This window comes from Sander lucioperca, chromosome 8, assembly GCF_008315115.2.
Source record: "Sander lucioperca isolate FBNREF2018 chromosome 8, SLUC_FBN_1.2, whole genome shotgun sequence".
Taxonomy (NCBI): Eukaryota; Metazoa; Chordata; class Actinopteri; order Perciformes; family Percidae; genus Sander; species Sander lucioperca.
The window spans coordinates 15,836,233-15,857,055 of NC_050180.1; the positions used below are offsets into that span (position 1 = coordinate 15,836,233).

The 20,823-nt window shown below is 38.2% G+C and overlaps 1 protein-coding gene and 1 long non-coding RNA gene across 2 annotated transcripts; both read left to right on the forward strand.

Annotated features, from left to right (window-relative positions):
* Positions 1–7,474: 7,474 nt before the first annotated feature.
* LOC116053784 lies at positions 7,475–7,949 on the forward strand. Its single transcript, XR_004105982.2, has 2 exons — positions 7,475–7,683; positions 7,788–7,949. It is a non-coding gene; the product is annotated as an uncharacterized LOC116053784 (long non-coding RNA).
* A 943-nt stretch (positions 7,950–8,892) lies between these two features.
* si:ch211-184m13.4 (uncharacterized protein LOC798560 homolog) lies at positions 8,893–11,366 on the forward strand. Its single transcript, XM_031306100.2, has 3 exons — positions 8,893–9,426; positions 9,820–10,334; positions 10,414–11,366. The coding sequence occupies exons 1-3, from the start codon at positions 9,012–9,014 to the stop codon at positions 10,576–10,578; spliced, it is 1,095 nt and encodes a 364-aa protein (XP_031161960.1). The 5' UTR covers positions 8,893–9,011; the 3' UTR covers positions 10,579–11,366.
* The last annotated feature ends 9,457 nt before the right edge of the window (positions 11,367–20,823 follow it).

A 20,823-nucleotide genomic window follows, 5' to 3' on the forward strand; every position in this document is an offset into this window, starting at 1 on the left:
AATCCTCCCATCTGTCCTGACTCTGAAGGCGTCTCTGTAAACCGAGCAGCTACTCAAAAATTCCTCATGGGCATCCTCCTGGAAAATAGCACAAAGGTTTACTAAACATCATTGTGGCGGTGGCACCAATTATTGTTAATATACATCAAATAGCCTCAGCCGAGTCCAAGTAGAGACTGATCACTCCGATGACGGCAACTGTCAGTCTGCTCCCGAATGAAGAGAGCTGTTGAAATAATTAGTCCATGCCCTCTGAATAAAACAATAATACAACAGCCGAGATAACATCCACAATATGCACATCTCCTCAGATGACCTGAAAACCTGCCCCGGCACGGACCGTGGAACAAGGCCACATCTTCAAACGCCGCCTCAGTCACTGACCACAGATGAATACAGGCTTTGTTTAAGTGCAGTATGTACATGTTGTGATAACGTTAGTGAAGAGGAACAGAGACAAAAAAAATTGCAGCAGTTGTTGGGACATCATTTGTTTGACCTCATGTTCATGGGTTTTTAGCTATGAAGCCATGAAGCTATTAGGAATTTGCTGCACTTAAAGCTTGCATTTCAGGCTTCATTAGATTTGAAAAGAATAAAGATGCACACATTACCTTGAACACCAAATCAAATCAGAGACAGCAGAAAAGCACAAAAGAAATCCAGGCCATATACTGTATGTACCTGTATAGTGAAACATTACCAAAAATGAAAGAGAATACAATAAAATTAAATAAAATTAAAAAACATTGGTAGGGAAGGGAATATCAGAGGCCAAAAGTCAGAGCTCAGAGCTGGAAGGATTATTTTACTGTAGATCCTGAAGATGGTGCTGCACAGCTGCATTGCTCATCTTTTCTTTTTGAAAATACAGAAGTACACATTAGACAGTTATGTGAGACCTCCTGTCAGCTGGTTTCAGATCCTGTATTAGACTGTGAAACTAGGCTATCCATGCTGCTTAACAGTCCCTAACCGAGTCACTAAAGCCTTACCAGCCCCAGGGGTGCTGTGCTGTAGCTGACCTCTGACCTCTGATCCACCTACTGTATGGAGGGGATTGGGCTAATTGGCATGAGGACCAATAATGTACCAAGCTATTTTTTGATAACAAAGTAATCTAAAACTGATTAAGTCAGTCAAACTATAAAAAAAAGTCTTGTGTCTGCAATATGTGTTTTTGTTGTCAGTATAATTACAACTATCAGGACTTGTTTGTGTTGACTACAAGTCCAGCCCTGTATTCATTATTCAGTATTTATCAACTCGAAATACACCATTGCATATGCATGTGTTTATATTGCATTAGTTCATTTGTTTACTAAACACAGTAAACAAAATGTACATGGGGGATTCTAATTATTTTGTTTTGCAATATCAATATTTTTGTTCCACACTAAATATTCCCAGTTACTGTAGCTCTATGGAAGTTATGTTAATCAAGTAAAAGTGCATACTTAGCATACAACTCATCTAAAATAGTAGAGTATATAGAGGATACCGAATGTTATTTGTCTAGTCAAAAGTGTTGTTTTTAAATATAAGTTCATCAGCAATGTCTGATTTGAAATGGTTTTGTCCATGTTTTTTTGCATTGAAGCAAACCTCTGAATTAATCTTTTTGAGTTTTGATTTCAGTACACTTACTAGTAATTCCTTAGAAAGTTTAGTTTAGTTTAGTTTATTAGTTTATTTGTCAGGGACCATGCACAGTTCAAGCCCTGTACCAGAGTTAGCTATACAGTTAATTTATATCTGTGGTCCCTGGCAAGGGAGATAAAAGGACAGTATAGACAATATAGGCAATACAGACAGTACTATCAAAACAGATAGAAACTTAACAACAAACAACATATAACAAGCATTACATAACATATAAAGTTATACAAAAATATATAAATTCCATGTTATAGAAAGCAAAAGCAAAGTGATTTTTATGGCCAGTGAATTCACAAATGAAGTAAAATGATTAGTAAAAACAACATCGAAGGCTTTGAGAAATAACTTTACAGTGCTCTTTGCTATACTCTTTATTGTTTCAATATACTTTAAAGCTATTTTTATACGGCAGTACAATATCATTAAATGACAATACTGGGCCATGTTTTGGATTCTAGCAGTGGTTTTCAGAATTGGACATTCAAATCTTGATATGTGTTTCACTGTGCTGCATCGTTTTTTTTTGTCTGAAGCTCCAACAAAGCTTAGTCTTTTTGATAAAATGCCCAAAACCCAGGAGCAATTTCTGAGGTACTAAAAAATGATGCCTCTGGCACCGATGATCAGTCCTCTAAAAGTCATTAAACTTAACCCTTTTTCAAGTTTTATCAATCAAGAATCCCTCAATGTGTATAGGACACACAGAGCTTACCATCTGTGGGTGCTTTTGTGAGTTGTGTATATGTGTGATGAGCCCATTCAACCGATGAGTTTGTGTACTATGAGACTTTCCTAAATGTGGTTGGAAGGTGTAGTTCACAGCATGTTCATGAGTGTGAAGTCATAAACAGTTCAAATGGACACTAGGCACAATGAGCTGGTGTGTGTTTTTCACAACCAGCTACACTAGTGTCAACACTGTGACATGTTAGATTAAGAAAGACTCACTATGAATGAAAGAGACTGTGGACATTCGTTCTGTCCATAGACACCTGTGACAGCATAAAATGATGGTCCTTCACACGCACACGGCCTCAAACACTTTCCTCTTCATCGCATTGCTCTTGTTTTGCTCTCACACCAAATAAGGCATGCAGAGTGAAGCAGTATACTTGCAAAGGGTTTAAAAGTGTTAACTGAAAAACAACAAATAGCTCATCAGGGGTAAAGGTGACAAACGAGAAGCAAAGTGTGAAGGGAGAGTATTCACGCGAGCGTGGTGGAGCAGGGACGGGGCCTAGGCTGGGCAGGCGGTGGCTGATGCATGGGGGGGGTGGTGATGATGAGAACAGACACGAGCCACATGAGGCCCTCTGACAAAGCAGGAGTCCCCTGCGGTATGTCCAGCAGTCTACTTATGCACACACACACACACACACACACAAACGCATAAATGCACACAAGCACGCAATTTTAACACTACTACACTGACTCTGTATTAAGTGTAGAGTATAGATGTAATTGAAGGTTGTTTTTGTTAAAACCTGAAACATTTTGTTCAAATGAATTTTATTCTTCTCTATGAATGGCACTGTATTATTTTATGTTTCTGATTTGTGATGATTGCACCCCCTCTAGTGGTGGTATGTTTCACAGCAGTTCTCTAGCAACTCTGGAAGCCTCCATTGCAATTGTATACATGAACATACAGTGATTTTTGCAAGTCTATGTATATGTGTAAAAAATAACTATCACCAAAAAGTCTTTGTCCATCAATACATACCAACATTGCTTTTATCTGGCTGCTGACTGGGTCGACTGCAGCACAGTGAAGTTGGTTTGATAAACCAGACATAATTTTCAACCATGTGGGGGAAGTTTCATACACAATTCATTTTGGCAGCAAAAAACATCCCAAATTTGGTTAGGCATCGTTTGTCGAACCATGCTGGCTATTCCACACATGTTGTGGACACCAGAAGTCATTCCCAGTTTGCCTCACCAACACACCACTGGTCGCCCTCCACCGTGAGGGTGTGTTTAAAACGATATGCCTTCTGGGGTGTTCTTTTATGGGCTGCAGTTGCACCATTGACTATTGTATAATTCTCTTCAAATCAGTTTGTTCCCCCCCTCCTCCCTGCCTTTTTTTTTTTTTAGCCCACCCCTGACTTAACAACCAGAAAAAGGTCACATTTCTGAGAAGTGACTTCCATGCATGTTCCATGCTGGGTCGTCACTTTCAATTTCCTAAGACCTTTCATGTCACACACCCATCAACCCAGAAAACTGCAAACATACTACTACACACGTCCATGTGCACCACTTTCATAGTGGTGGTGTGATACTGTATATAAAATAGAAAACTGTAAATCAAAATGCGACATTTTCTAAGCAGTCCTTTTAACTGGATAACATTAAGGTATTTAAGTGTAGAGTTATTGCAAAAAAAGGAAACAGGCATTGTTGAGGTTTCAAGCTTTCCGTTCAACTTTAAAATCCTCATCAGGAGCCGGATTGCACACATATGTATTATGGTTGAGGGGAGGTAAAAGTTATTGATGTGGCTCTGAATATTCATAGTTAAAATCTCTGGATGGGTTTACATTGCTTATTTAGGGTAGTGAGAATACAAAGGGCATGCATGAGCAGAAGTGATCGTCTCCTTCTTTCCATGTGCTCCTGTTCCCCTGCTGTATTTAACACTGAGAGACCCCCAGGACACCTAGCTCAACAAACGACTTGTCTTTTCCTTTTCCAGCACACCGTTCAGATGGTACGAGATGTTTATCTCTGCACACAAAATTAATGGAGCATGAAATGTAGGCCTGAAGTGCAGCAGGCTCCTGACCTGCAGGTGCCATTGGTCTACATGAAGCCCTTATTGTGACCTAAGTGATCTGTATTATAACCGCATTTGACTGGTGACAATTAGTGACCTTTTGCCTTTCCAGCAGCCATCCATTTCAATTACACCAACTTGGAGAGCTTTGGCGGGCGAGCGAGATGAGATACTGTAGCCAATGTGCGTCTACTGTACTTCTATTGTTAGCTTGGCTACTGTGCTATTGGCAGAGGTGGAAAGTAACGAGTAGTTCAAGTAGTTTTTAAAATCGGTAATTTAAGATGTACTTGATTACGTATTGAGTGAAGTATTGTATTTCGCTACATTACAAATCCCATTCGTTACTGAGTAAAAAAATCAAACTTTGACTAACGAAAACTGAAAGGAAGAAAAAAAATTTGCGCCCGGAACCACTACAGTGACGAATGATCAGCATCTAGGCTGCCTACCAGGCGTCAAGTCTTTCTGTAGGAGATTGAGAACGAGATGGAGGTGGATCAGGCTGGCTGAAACATCGAATTCTGCTGCCTAAAATGATAAAAATCCTTGGACTGTTTTTCATTTAAATTCAAGAGGGCCAATAGTATCATCATGCAATGCCAGATGTGCCTGCCAAAGGTGACTGAACTGGCAGCATTTAATAACTCCACATCTAATCTGCGGAAGCATGTTTTGATAAGTATTTGTGCATTGGTACTTCAATCGAAGTTTTCATGACTAATGGCAAATTGCCAATCAGCAAAACATGTTCCGTGGCATTGCTAATTTTTGTCTAGCACTAGCAACCTGTAGGACAACGTATGTAGGACACTGGCTAAATCCCTCCCCGTGCCGTTTTACAGGTTTTTTTAATGTAACTAAGTAACTTTTACTTAAAGTACATTTTAAATGAATTACTTATTACTTTTACTTGAGTAATTTTTCAGATAGGTAATTTCACTTGTACTTGAGTAATATTTCATCAAAGTATTGGTACTTTTACTTAAGTACAATATTTTAGTACTTTTTCCACCTCTGGCTATTGGTCTTAATACTTACAGGCATGTGAAAAAATTAGGACACCCATGCTAAAGTTGACTAAAAAGAGGAATAAAAAAAATCATCTTTTGGAAATTGATCTAAATGCCTTAATTAAAAAAACGAGGAAAAATCCAATCTTTAAGGACACCAATTTTCTTTGTGAATGAATAATGTATCGTAAATAAATAAATGTTTTTCCTTAAAATACAGGGGGCATAAGTAAGTACACCCCTATGTTAAATTCCCATAGAGGCAGGCAGTTTTTTATTTTCAAAGGACAGTTATTTCATAGATCCAGGATACTATGCATCCTGATAAAGTTCCCTTGGCCTTTGGAACTAAAATAGCCCCACACCATCACATACCCTTCACCATACCTAGAGATTGGCATGGGGTACTTTCCATAAGATCATCTCTCAATGCAAATCAAACCAGCTATTAGGCTAACTGAAATAAAACCATGCCAATCTCTAGTTATGGTGAAGGGTATGTGATGATGTGGGGCTATTTTAATTCCAAAGGCCAAGGGAACTTTATCAGGATGCATAGTATCCTGGATCCATGAAATAACTGGCCTTTAAAAATAAAAATCTGCCTGCCTCTATGGGAATTTAACATAGGGGTGTACTTACTTATGCCCCCTGTATTTTAAGGATGAACATTTATTTATTCACGATACATTATTCATTTATTTAATTAAGGCATTAAGATCAATTTCCTAAAGATGATTTTGTTATTCCTCTTTTTAGTCAACTTTAGCATGGGTGTCCTAATTTGTTCACATGACTGTATAATACTGATATGATTTGGCACACTATTCTGATTGAGGTTTAAGTGTGTAATAATGGTTATGTTGTGCTCTTATTTTCTTTAATATCTTTGAAAGGTCGTGCCAAAGTGAACTCTTCCGAGCAGATGATCTATTCTGTAGAATATCAGCCAATGAGTATTTTCTGTCCATTAGTGGCTTTCACTAAGAAAAGAAATGAGTAGTGAGAATTTGCAAACTGACTCGGTTTTGTTTGCTGAAGTGAAGCTGCTGCTTCTTCAGCAGACTTACTTCGCCACTCTTTTACCACCATAACCATTCTCAGAATTTAACAGCATGTTTTTTCAGTTTGGATTGTTCACATGTTTTTAATCTTTTTAGGGGGTTGGTGGTTGAGATGTATGAAGATGTGAAATTCTTCAAACTGTTTGTCAGTCATCCACACATCACAGGATTGCGACAGCAATACTTGAGCTTCCTTCTATATCTTCCATCACCTCCACCTCAGGCCTGCCTGCCTGCCTGCCTTCACCTTAGCTACATAAAAGTACAAACTTAAAAAACCTCAGAGGCAGGAACATTTTTTATAGAACCTCATGTTTTATCACTTCATCTAACCTTTCTCAAAAATACGCTGCACCCAGTGCAAGCAGTAGTGCAAATATGTGCACTGTTTTATTAAACTCTTAGCCACTGTACATATCACATTACAGCTGCTTTTGTCATGTGTTAAACAGCAACCACATTGAAATAGCTACTACATGCATTCAGAGAACACATTAACACAATCAGTACTTGCTTACTCTCTCTATCATTAGCTCTTTATCTTTCCTTCTCTCTAACACACATAAGCACTCTGTAGCACTCTTGTATCAACCACATTGTGGGGACTGTAAGGTCTTTGCTCACAGTCCCATTATGGGGACTCACCTCCTATTTGGGAACAAGAAGTGAGTACCCACAAAGTTAACCATCAATATTGAATGTTAAGACTTGATTTCCTTTAGAGTCATGGTTAGTGTCCAATGTCCTGAGTAACAAAAACACTTGGCTGTGTGTGGATGTGTGAGCCAGTTGAAGAAAAATATCAACAATGTGAGAATTTGACAAATCGCCAGTCACACTCTACGCATGTAAATGCATACATGTATAACATTCACATACATGTAAATGCATCAATAACATTGTATTTGTATAGGAGCTTTGATAGAGGTCAGTGCAATGGAATGACCTTTTGTCATGGTGCTGTCTGTTTTCCCTCTCCCTTGTTTTTGTTTTTGTCATCTGTCTGCCGTGTGCTGAGTGGGTGTGGTGCTCCTGGTTCTCTCTCCCTCCTCGTCAGGACACCTGTGGCTTCCTACTCACCTGAGGCATATCCAGCAATCACCGCTCCTGTCTTAAACCCCGGCTTTCCAACCAGTCTCTGCCAGATTGTCCGTTCACCCAAGTGGTAACACTCGCTACGGCCAGCCTAAGTGGTTTTTGAAAGTCTGCCTTTTGTATCTCCTGTTGTAAGCTTAGTTTGACTTTGTGTGTTTTTAGCTCCTGCTCCAGATTCTTGCTTCAGCCCTGGAAGCCCAGTCTTCCTGCCTGAGCCAAATTGTATTTTGTTGGACCTGCCTCTCGCCTGTCTGCCCGCTCTCAGCCCCAGAGGATTTCAAAGCACCTTCATTACTTTTTGTGTTCAATAAACCTCTATACCTGTTCCAACCTTTTCTCCATGTCTGCTCCTGAATCTGGACAGCCCAGCCTAACACCTTTACAGGTGGCTGATAGGTGAATAATAAGGCAATACAAATCGGAAGGCATTGCTTGATGAAGAAAAAGGGAAAATATATACATATATTTTGTACTGTTTATTAAGGATCCCTGTTAGTAGTATACGGGTGTGCCTTTAGTCTTCCTGGGGTTCTGAAACTAGTAATACAATACAGACATACACTAAACGTACAGACAACTTAAGATATAAAAACAATATGCAAGCTAAATAGATACACATGAATGAAAGAAATTAAGGATGAAGTAGTAACAGACTAGCTGCCAGGTAAACATGAAAACAGAGAGAAAGACACCTAACATATATAAAGTGATACTAAAGCAAGTAGACTAAACAGATAAACGATTAAAAGAATTTAAGGATATTAAAATAACATAACAAACAAAGACACACATACACACACACACACACACACACACACACACACACACACACACACATACATACGTATACATACATACATACATACATACAGGCATACATACATATATACATGTACAAAGTATGTGCATATCCTATTATCTGGCAAGATATTTGCCATAAAATAAAATGATGAAAGTGAAATAATAAAAACAATAAAATAGCACAAGGACATCAAAATAATACATGATCATGTTTCAAGAAACAAACTGCATTTTCTCATTTTGTCTGTATTTATTTAGTTAACACACTATAAACAATACACTATTGGACTATATATCAAATCTGTTTTAAGTTGTTAATATAAAGCTATAACAGTTTACTGTGCACTCTGAATCAACTAACTACTGGGGTTTTAGGATGACAGACATATGATGTCAAAAAGAAGAGGTGGGATTTGAACACTGCATCCAACCTTTTGGTATTTAAACAAAAGTCAAGTATCACAGCTCAATTTACTACCACAACCACCAGACTCAGGAGTATAAACAGTGAATTAACTTGGGAACCTATCTCTTGTTGTAAGTACTATACTATGATGATCTTCATCTATAGCTCAGTGGTCTCATGTTCCTTTGCTTATGCACACTTGTTTTCTGCCTGTAATGATTTATGATTTTCATCTTTTTCTCAAAACGACAGGTGAGATGGCTGTTGAAAATATCACCCTGGACTCAGCCGTAAACTCTCCGAACCAGAGCAGCTGTGATGTGTTTGTCTACCAAAGAGCTGCCGTAGTCCTCTTCCCAATTTTCTACTCCGTGGTTTTCATTATCAGTGCGAGTGGAAACAGCTTGGTACTCTTTGTGATCTGCCAGAGGAAACAGAAGTTCAACTCCACCTCAATCTATCTGGTCAACCTAGCACTATCTGATACCCTATTCACACTGGCACTGCCTGGCAGAATTATTTACTACATCCGTCACTTTGACTGGCCCTTTGGTGACATTCTCTGCAGACTGACAACACTTCTCTTCTTTGCAAATACATATGCAGGTAATATCAGTGCTTCTGTTGCTAATACGCTAACATATATTTGAATGTGTTTTAACATGAGTCTACACATATGCAACCACATGTCCACATCAGGTTCAGTTAAGTTTATTTTTACATTGTCAACTTTAAACGTGAAAGATGTCAGCATTTACATAGGACAAGACAGTTTAAGCGTATGAGTTTATTAAAATTGCACCCAACCTTCATACACTCCAAGTATATGAAGTATAAAAACCTTGTTGACCAACTTTTTACCAAAAGTATCAGAATGGGACCAGGATGGTGAAAACACCTTCTACAAAGTCATGGAATGACGACCTTAAATGAATTTGCCATTCTGGTCTGCATGCCTTAAGCATAAACTGTACTGCATGTCCATTATATTTCCACCAGGTATTGGCTTCATGACCTGTATCAGTCTGGATCGTTACCTGGCCATGGTGCATCCACAAAGGCTGCAGTGGTTGCGAAGTGTGAGGGTGGTTCGCAGGGTCTCCTGCCTGGTCTGGGCTCTGGTATCCCTGGAGGTAGCTCCTCTGATGTTCCGCAGCATGCTGCGTGAGCACCAGGGAAAACAAACCTGTATGGAGTACTTCAACTTTGACGGCTCCCGCTTCACCCCTTATCTCCTGCTTCTGGCCTGTACCATCTCATTCTGCTGTCCACTCATCATCATCATGGGCTGCTACGCCAAGATCAACCTGAAGCTGCAAGCTGCAGCCAAGCAGAACTCTGTAACTGGTCGATTGAGGAGGAATCATAGGGCCAACACCATTATTCTCCTCATCCTCCTCACCTTTATCATATGCTTTAGCCCTTACCACCTCAACGTTATGCAGTTTATGTCCAGAAAGATACACCACCAGGCAACCTGCGAGGAACTGAGAGCCTTTAAGGTGTCCTTACAGGTAGGAACTGTGTATCTTTGTTTTATTTGAAACATTCCCTATCAATTGTTCCTATTCATAATCCATCTTCTCCCTGCAGATCACAGTTTCTCTAATGAACTTCAACTGCTGCTTGGACCCAGTCATCTACTTCTTTGCCATTAAGACCTACAAGAAGCGGGTGTTGAGCCTGTTTAAAGACTATCTGTATACTTCTGGTGCCTCCTCCAAAATTACAGCTGAAAACAGCAGCAGCAACACCTGAGAGAAACCACAGCTGAGCTTACAGGATACATACAACTAGTTTCGCAGAGAATACCTAGTTCACTCTGTTGAACTCAAAAAGGCCTATTTTAGTCTCTCTGTTCGGATATGACTACCAAGTCTTTTACTTTTTGTGACAATTTTGCATGTATATATGCAGTAGAGGTCCATTAAAATGCAAAAAAAAATCTTTGCTTCTGTTTGAGAACACTGCATACGATTTATTGTTCTATTTGTATTATATTTTTCTTTTTGAATAATGGTGTAGCCTTTCTTGTTAACATGCTTGTGTGATACAGTAGTGTAATACAGTAATGTAAAAAATAATTTTGGTGAATCAGTGTTTAATTGTGTATATGTGCAGGGTGAAGGAAATTTCCTCAACTATTAAGCTATGCTTTTTGTCAACTGTTTTGAAAAACTGTTATGGTTATTAATGCAGTAAAACGGCAACCTTCACTTCCTCTATGCAGACAAAACACATGCGGACCAAGTCGCAAATATTTTCTAGAACGTGTATAAGTGGGTTTAATCAGTTTATTATTGGACACTGGACCTACTCATAGATGAATATGTAATGTGTGCTCTCCTACTATTAAAAACATTTCTCATATGGTACCCACAGTTTTACGTATTATGCGAGAACTTTAGATATGCCAAAATGAGAACATGTTACAGATCTCTCTTTCTTACCCACATCTGAGTTTTGTGTGGGAGTGCGTAGAAAAATACCATCACCACTTCCTCAACCACCTTTCCTGCTCCCCCTCACAGACCTCATTCCAGCTGGGTCGATTCATCCTGTTGTGGGCTGCTGTGTGTGTGTGTGTGTGTGTGTGTGTGTGTGTGTGTGTGTGTGTGTGTGTGTGTGTGTGTGTGTGTGTGTGTGTGTGTGTGTGTGTGTGTGTCTCTTACAAATTTAAGCAGGTGCATGCTGTCTGTTTATAGTGCAGAGTGCCGTATTTAAATTTAACCTTTAACATTTCCTGTGCTTTTGGAAAAGCTGCTCTATGATTTTGCATAGAAAGTAACGTGCACAAACTGTGTCACGAAGAAATGTTATACTGGTTTAAATGACTACTGATGTGTTTGGATATTATTGTACAATTTATCTATTTGTCAAACACAGAATAAACAAACAAGTAAACAAATTATATAAATAATTTATTAGGGTTCCCTGAAAGTCAGTTACTGAGTCCATAAGTGACAATAATATGCATTAGATGACAAACATCATCTAATGCATATAAGCAACCCTTCTCACAATGCATTGTTATTTGATCCATTGTTGGTGTAAAACTATTGAATGGAGCAGCTTTAAAGCTATAGTTTCTGTCTCCCCCATGAGGAATTCTAAGTAATGACAACAAAACTGTCGGCGCATCCACATGATACAAGCCTTCCGTGATCGCGCACCACCCCCACCCTTCTTCTACGCAGTTGCTTGTAACTAAGGAGGACACGGAGGATTACAAAAAACATGGTGGACTTTTCAGAGGAGGTAGTTATCTGCGCTCGATTTTCTGCGCGCAAAACTCGCTGGATGACACCATTTTCTAAACATAGCCATACTGAGAAATACAGTCTTAATTAGCTTTGTATCAACTCATTTGGCAATGGCTTGGATGTAACGGACGTTCATTAATATAAAAAATGTACGCACTAAAGATTTTAAGATTTGGCTTAAATTGTATAGTGAGAATTGATCCAAAAGCAGAAAGATTAAAGTGCCATCCTATTGATGATATGACTCTTCTACATATTCTTAGTCAACTCCTGCTCAAAAAATGTTAGTCCTTAAAAAATTATAATTTTAATTGATTGCTACATTCTGTAAATGCTTTTCAGTAAATCACTAATCCAAAATAGGCTCACAAAATTCCATAAAAGGGAGCAATAGTGGATATTCACAATAAAAGTGTCATTCAGCTACACTTGCACTTGCACTGCAGCACCTGTATGTAGCGACGTTAGCTTGCTGTCTGGAAGACTACACAACCTTGGTTACAAAGAAATTAATGGAAAAAACAACCATAACCCCATTTTGTGTCAAAGTGTGTTTAATCACACAAACACCCACAAACCAGTTTTGTTTCCTTTCAAAAGAAAGATCTTTAGTATAAATTGTTAAGGTTCTCACCAGAAACATTCTTGCAACAATGAGCTGGACCTTAACCACCTTAACAATAATTGATATGCCATATTGTATAGTTGCTATGCACATTACTGTTTAAAAAAAAAAAGAAAAAAAAAAAGAGATTTGGAGAATCACCCAATGGCAAAATGTTTTCTAGCAGGAGGGTTGGGTTTATTAATGAACCATTCTGTGCGGTTTAATAAAATTATTGTAGCATTGTTCACAACTACTACTTTGATTGGCTGGCAGTGTTGCTGGTGTTATAGATAATCAAATCACAGAAAAAACAGAGATGGTTAATGTGATATATCGCAAATATTTTATGTAATTAATCACAGTGAAGTTACAGAAAAAGTAGCAAGTCTCACCAGAGACAACTGCAACTCCCACAGAACACAGGGAAACAATGATTTTATATTTGTCACAAAACAAGAAGTGTATGCTAATTGGAAAGCAGCCAAATGAATATTTTTCTAAACCAATGGAAATATTTCTTTACAATAACCATGCTCAATAACCAATGACAAGCTTTTGCATGTCTCCATACAATTTCATATATAGCTTTTCCTGTAACGGTCATTCAGACATACTGTCTTCTTCACCGGTGACAGGCTGAGTTGACAGACAGATTTCCATAACTGGTCCCAAGCGTATAGCCCAGGAATGTACCTGCACCTGTCACAGCAAGCAAAACCTCTAGATGGGCCTCTGGCTGCATCTTAATATCACAGCTCAGAGAACATTGTGAAAACAGCGCATACAGAAAATGAACAAATGATAATAAAACATTAATAAAACTGGAGGAATCATAATTCCTTAACACTGGCACCCTATCTCCCACTCCTATATCTAGAGATCATATCCATCAGTATTTGAATCTGATTCAGAACCTGATTTGAAAAGGTTGAAATGTTTTTTCATTTGATACATCATGCATTCAGAATGGCACAATTTCATCTCTTTAAAGATGTTTAATCAGACAAACACCTACGAGCCATACATATATGCTAGACCAGCTTAAAACTCAGACTTCTTATGTGATCTGGTTCTAATATTCTTGCTATACAGAGAATCAATTCAAAGTCCGGCAATGCTGCCTTTAGTTTTTATGGCCCTAGATGCTGGAATAGGACCTGAACTGTGACTTATACTGGTAAGATTTTGGGCAGCTATTACTGTCACGTTTGTTCTAACAACACAAAAAAGTGCCAAATTGCATAAAATAACTGTAAGGAGAGACGTAAGTTTCCTTTTGTTCCAAAAAGTTATTTATTTAATTAACTGACTAAAAGTTAGCCTTCCAGACTTTCTGCTTTCATGAGTAGTAGGAACATATGCACGACATTTATCCATCCTGTAGCCCTTTGGGCAATTACATATGGTGTATGGTATGAATAATGTCAGTAAACTTTACCACGCGACATAAGTGAGACATATTATCCTATCATTTTTGTGACACATTCGGTATAACTAACTATCCAGTAACTTTTGCAAATGTGTGGTCATGAAGCACATTGGTGACATTTCTCATTTTGTTCACACTGTAAATGATTTGGTTTTTAACAGGAAGCAGCTGTCTGAGGTTTATTAACTACATCACAGACAGGAGCAGTTGAGAATGTTTGTTCAAATGGTGCAATTCCATCACATCAAAAAGTTTCCAACCAGCCAAAGATTATAAGCAGCCGGAGCAAAAGCGTCATGAATTCACAGCATTTAGATAACATCACTGATCACTAGGGTGTTATGAGACACCCAGCTCACAAGACGAGACGAGACACGAGATTGGGTTCACGAGATTGAGACGAGATTTTAACACTATTTTACAGAAAACTTCAATTAAGAAATAAGACTAAAAAAGAGTCCTTTATTCAATCGAAAGTCACAAAATGAAAACCGAGCACTGAATGGTTTTGCCATTAACTCAAATGACTGGCTTCTCTCCTGTATAACTGACAGTTAACGCTGTTACTTATTCCATAGGCCTATGTATGGTGGAGAGAGAGTCTCTTCACTCAGAGAATCAAGGTTGTAACACAACTAAGCGTTTTCTGGCAGTAGCCAGTTGAGACTAAGGGCGTTTTCACACCTGAAAGTCCGAACCAAGGTCCGAACCAAGATTCAGGTTTTTGTTACATTGTATACATTTGATCCGGTAAGTTTTGGTTTCACACTGCAGTTATGCAAGCGCACTAAAGATCTCTACGTGACAAAACTACGTCCTGCCGTCATCACATACGTAGCTGCGTCTCCAGATACTTATAATTGATTGGTTTGTAGACGGGCTTCCCCGTCCTCTCGTATCTCTCTCTGTGTCGGAGTTTTTTCAGCTGACTGCTGCTCTCCCCTACTGCCGCGGTTCTTTTTGTTTTGTTGTGATGTTGAGAAGCAAGACACTGGAACTTTCTGGAGAATTTATTCAGAGACAAACGGAAACCTACACTGTACATTTACTACCACTTAACAAATAAAGATGTATTCTCTGCTCTGATAGCTGACAGCTGTCTGCTCTGAGCGCATTCACCGTTACTCTCACTCTCTTATGTAGCCTACACACTAAGCACCAAGCTATTCCTTAAAGGAGCTATTCCCCGGTCTTATAACACAAGGAGAGCCTGCCAGAGCTTCTTCTATTTGGTCCGAAAGTCCAAACCATCCAAAAAATGCTTTCACACTATAAACGAACCGGACCATGGTTCAGTTTGGTCCGGACCGAGACCACCTCTTTTGGTCGGACCAAAATTTGGTCTTTTGATCCGGACCGTGGTCCGGGGGAGGTTTCACACCTCTAATTTTGGTTCGGATCAAACTGAAAAGTCCGAAAGTCCGGACCAAATGAGGTATGTGTGAAAACGCCCTAAATGTTTTGTACTTGAATTTGTCATTGTACAGTAGACAGAGAGAAATAAAGCTTATTTTACTATTGTTTCACATGGATTACGTTCTAAAGCACAAATAAATTACCATCAAACACTCAACAGATGATTTTTGTGAAGACAGATGCTCTTTTCTTCTCCTCTGCATTTAATTCATTGCAGCACTAAACAAGGAAGTAGGCTAGGCTACTCTAGTATTGATTTATGACCATTATAGAACGAAGGGAGAACATTTCTCTTTTTTGAATATCATTAAAAGTAGGTTATGCTGTCCGCTTCCCGACAAGTTTTAACAGAGAAAGAGAGTGGTCTGCGCGAGACAGCGCCACAGTGAACTGCGTGTGTGTCTCGGCCAAGAAAGGGGGAGAGAGAGAGAGGGAGAGAGAGAGGGGGAGAGAGAGGGAGAGAGAGCGGCGGTCATGGCGGCGGTACTCTAACGTTTTTAACGCTGGGTTTTACAGGCAGCTTTTTTCTTCAGCTATCGCTCTGCAAAAGTAAACTCAGTCAGCTCTGGAGAACGGGCGGGGGATTTCCTGTGCTAATTTCAAGGATGCTGCTCTGCACTTGTGTACTGATATCGCGAGACACTTTTTACCTCGACGAGAAGTCACGTTTAATCTCGCCTCTACTACTCACTAAACTACCCAGATGAGACAACTCTTGATTTGTTTTTCTTCTTGTTGAATTCCTTTTTAAAAGCCAACATTAACTGCTGGCCGATGGGACAGAAAACTGTGGCACCACAATCAAACATGTTAAATGACAAGGCTGTTGTTTTTCTATTTTTTTTCTTCTATTTTTCCAACAAATCTCATAAAAAGACTAAAACCAACAGTTCAGCAGTCAATTTCTTCAGTACTGTAGGTGGACTATCTTTATGAGTTTTGCCATTGTTTCAGTCTCTGTATCTCCTTGTCCATGGAGACGCTACAGGTGCAGACTGTGACGGTGGGGCAGACACAAAGAAGAAACTTGAAAGGAGATCCATGTTCATATTTGTGTGGGTTCATCTTCTATCTTTGTGATTTCTTTTGGATTTTAGACAAGTTAATGAAGAACGAACTACTGTCCATTGCCCAATGAAATAATGTTCTATTGTATAGTTTGAAAAGCGTATGAACAGTGACTCTTTTGTTGTGGTTTTTGGTTTGGTGTCATTACTTTTGGTTAGCCAAGCTAACCAATAGGCTAGTTTTGTCAGATAAACAATGCTGTTGTAAACGCACAATCAGACAGTTACATATACAGCTACATATAATACAATGTTTCTGCTTTCATTTTCTTATGATTTTCATTTCATACAAGAAGGAGTTAAATATTTTGGAGATTTTTGTGCAGATATAGTAAGTTTTCCAATTTATGTTTATAACATTTTATTTCAGATGATCAAGACCATGGACTTGCAACCTTTAGTATCTGTTTAAATTCCATGGAGTTAACTGTAGTTACAACTAGCTGAAGAACATCTATAGGCTTTAACATATGTCTGCAACACTGTTTTCAATCTCTTTGGAAGAGAATTTGCCTTTGACAGGAGCAGTATAGACATTGCTGCCATCTTGTGACATCCAAGTCTTAGTGTACTCTAAACAGATGTCAAATGCAAATCTTTGACTCAATGTTCCTTGAGTCCTCGAAAAACTGTAAATGAGCTGAATCTCCACAGCTGCAGTAGGTTTTTCTTTCCAGGAGAGTTCACTGTTAGTCTGAGAAGAGGTTCCTGGTTTTAGACGATAATGACTTAAAATGTTATGCACTTAGTGTACATAGAGGAAAAGGGAATATTTTTGGCCATGTGGTATTTTAAATGTACCCTGAATTATCCCCTTCAAAGTAGTTGTTGGGCTTATTATTCAAAAGGATATATGATTTGATAAACTGTTTTGAACAGATTATTGGGGCAAAGCAGAGCAGCAGTAATGGCTTCTAGAGTAAGCCTAGTATAAGGCAACATAATCATTACAACACATCTGCTGTACCTGGAGCCAGTTCCAACAGTTTGTACAGTTTGTACTACAACACATTGGATTTGAATGAAACTGTGAGGTTGTGCTGAATTGGATTTTTAAATGTGTTTACGGGTGTTCACATCTGTTTTGGGTGAACACCCTCAGTGTTGTCAGTGTAGGATTCATAGCCTTTTTAACCCTAAGGGGGAGAGGAGGAAGGTAGGGGGTGCTCTTCATGCATTTGTATCAGGGACTCTGTATAAAAAGGCAATCAATATCTGCACAGTTCATTAATTCAGCCTTCAATATTGTTTTGAATTCAAATCAAATGTGCAGAGCCAACACAACAAGATGTGTCAATGTAGACATTCTGTCTTTACTACACTACTACATTATATTGCACAAATAATGCATCATTTGGGTCGGAATTTGGTCCAAATCTGCTGCTTACTAGACAGAAAGTAAAAGTCAAATATAAACATAAAGCATTATAAAAAAAGTTATTTACTATAATTTGATGGTTGTAAAACTGTTGAAGCACTCCAGAAAATGTATTAAAGATGTGTTCATATGTTTACAACTGAATATTTTGGGGGTGAAAACAACCACAAACTTAAAGTAGTTTGTTTCAATAAATAATACATTGTAACAATTATAATTCGCTCAATCTATAGTTGACTATTCAGAGTCAATAAATGTTGCATGCAAGTACTATCAAAAGAATCAAATACTGTGAAATGTCATCGGTTAGTGGTCTAATCGGAGTTATGTTACCCAACTGATGTTTTTTTTCTGAACAACAGCCACATAAGTTTCCGGTAAAACTGTTGCAATCTGATCCTAACCACGTGTTAAACAACAGCACTATAGCCACTTTATTCATCACTGCAATGTTGTACCAATTGTACCAAACATGGTGAAAATGAATCTTTTATATAGAGGCACACTTTAAATAATTAGTTTAACATTAAAGGGTGAATCCATTATTTTTATTTTTTTAAGGTTTTTATATCATTCTGTGTCTTCCCAGTAGTGTTCATTATGTATTCAAATCCAAATACTCATATTTTGGTAGAAGTGCATATTTTTTTTACCATCAAATGCTGTTTTCCCAAGCCCTGCTAAAAACCTATTCCAACGTGACCTGACGTAGGTTTCTGGATGATGACGTTGCTACGTATATCCTTATCCAGTCAGTGTATTACCGACTATAACCTTAAATTCCCCATGTTCAGAGAAGAAGACAGGAATAAAATGCTGTAAAATCATATAAGAGCCATATAAGAGAACCTACTTAGATGAAACCAAACCGTAGTGTGCGACAGGGATATACTAAAGCACCATTACAGCCCTTCTGAACTGGTCAGTATGATGTTGATCAATCTTCTGTATGAACAATGTAATGTATGTAATGCAACATATAAATTACAGCATCCATGGCAGACAAAACTTTATTTCAACAGACACAGCTGAAGAGTTTCTGACTCATAACTTCCTTTATTATGCACAGGATGTAGATAACATTGATTGGTATCAGGTGTTAATCTGCCAATGTCTCACAGCCTTCAGTTTCTGCACAATTTTTAATTAAAAATTTTTTTTATATCATTTTATATCCTTATTTGTAAATAAGATGTGTAAAGATGCTGGAAGGGACTTATCTTTGGTATTTAACCCCATTGTCTTCTATGAATAGCCATGGCAAAATACCATTCTGTATTCTGTCAGCGATGGGTGTGAGCTGGCCGTCTGATGCCCAGTGAGTCAGACACACAAGGCAAGGCCAAGAGGAAGTTAAACTGCTTCCTCTGCCTCGCCGCCGGACTTGTTTTGAACAAAAGAAGGTTGTGCTCAATAAACAACAGAATATGATTCTTGTTGATGTATTTCATTTCTATTCAGGAGCCTTTAACTATCAGCACAATGCTTCACATTCCCCATACAGAAACATTTTAATTGAGCTGTTGTTGTCTTGATTGCAGCTAGAAAGGACAAGAAATCAATACTGGGCACATGAACTTTTCTGCGTTTCGCAGTGTACTAAGACTTTTCCTGTGCTCTTAGTCTTCATACAGTACATACCATCAAGCATGTGACATGATGGACTCTGAATCTTTTGGGCCCCTCTCATATCTGTCCCTTGGAAAATTTTGACATTTGCCTATTTTTTTACACTTTTATAGTCTTAGTTATTTGAAAACAACACAAGAAAAATATATTAGAATCTGTTTGTGTAATACATGTCTTATGTATTTCTAAGAGTTCTAGATTTGTTGATCTATAAATATAATGAAATAAAAAAATTATAGATTTAAAAATTTTAATAATATTCTTTTAACTATGAAGCCTTTTGTAAAAAAAAAAAATTATAAAAAAAAATACAAATGATAAATGAAATGAATGGAATCTGAAAACCTTTTCTGGACCCCTGGGAGAGAGTTCAACTACTTTCATAATCATTGTCATAAGGCATTTCACCAAGCTGAATATATGCTTTAGTAGAAAGCAGTTAAGAGATGGGTGGGACTAATTCAGAGGTGTGAAAACTACAGGATACCATTTAGTACACACACACAAAAAAGTATGTGCTCAGCAACCCCTGATTCAAATATTGTGAGCAGTTAGGTCACACTTTTTAACTTAATAAAACATTTTCGAAAAATCTTGTTTTCTTTTTCTTTCATGTAATACATCGAGGCATGACCACATCTTACATCTAAAATGGTCTCTGATCTCTCATTGCAACGCGTATTTGTGTTTTGAAAGTATGCTGCTACTCCTACACCTTAAACCATAGCCTATATTTGAGGAGGGTTGTTGTGTTTGCTGAGCAGTTTTGATTCTGTGGCATCAATGTGCTCTCACCACAGGAAGTCTCTGTTGATATTTGGAAGAAATATGATCAGTCATCTCTAATCAGTACAAATTACTGTATAACACAAGTGACACTCAGTGATTAAAAGCAAATGGTCATTTAATGTACATATTTAAAAAGAAATCATTATTTGGAGTATTCATCATTTAGAAAGTCATTCTGAGCTCAAAACCTCAAAACAAAGGTGCTTCTGGAGCAAAGGGGAAGTTCCTCATTTTACTGTCACATGTTTGCATAGTCTAAAGGGAAATTGACCAGAAACTGAAAAAGAGTATACTTTTAAAACAGAGGTGTAATAAGAGAGAATTGTGATGTAATTATTGTACACCTTAAACTAAGTATGTGTATACCAATAGCCTACAACAAGATAGGTGTCTAACAAAAGCAACTCTGGACTATCTCATCTGTG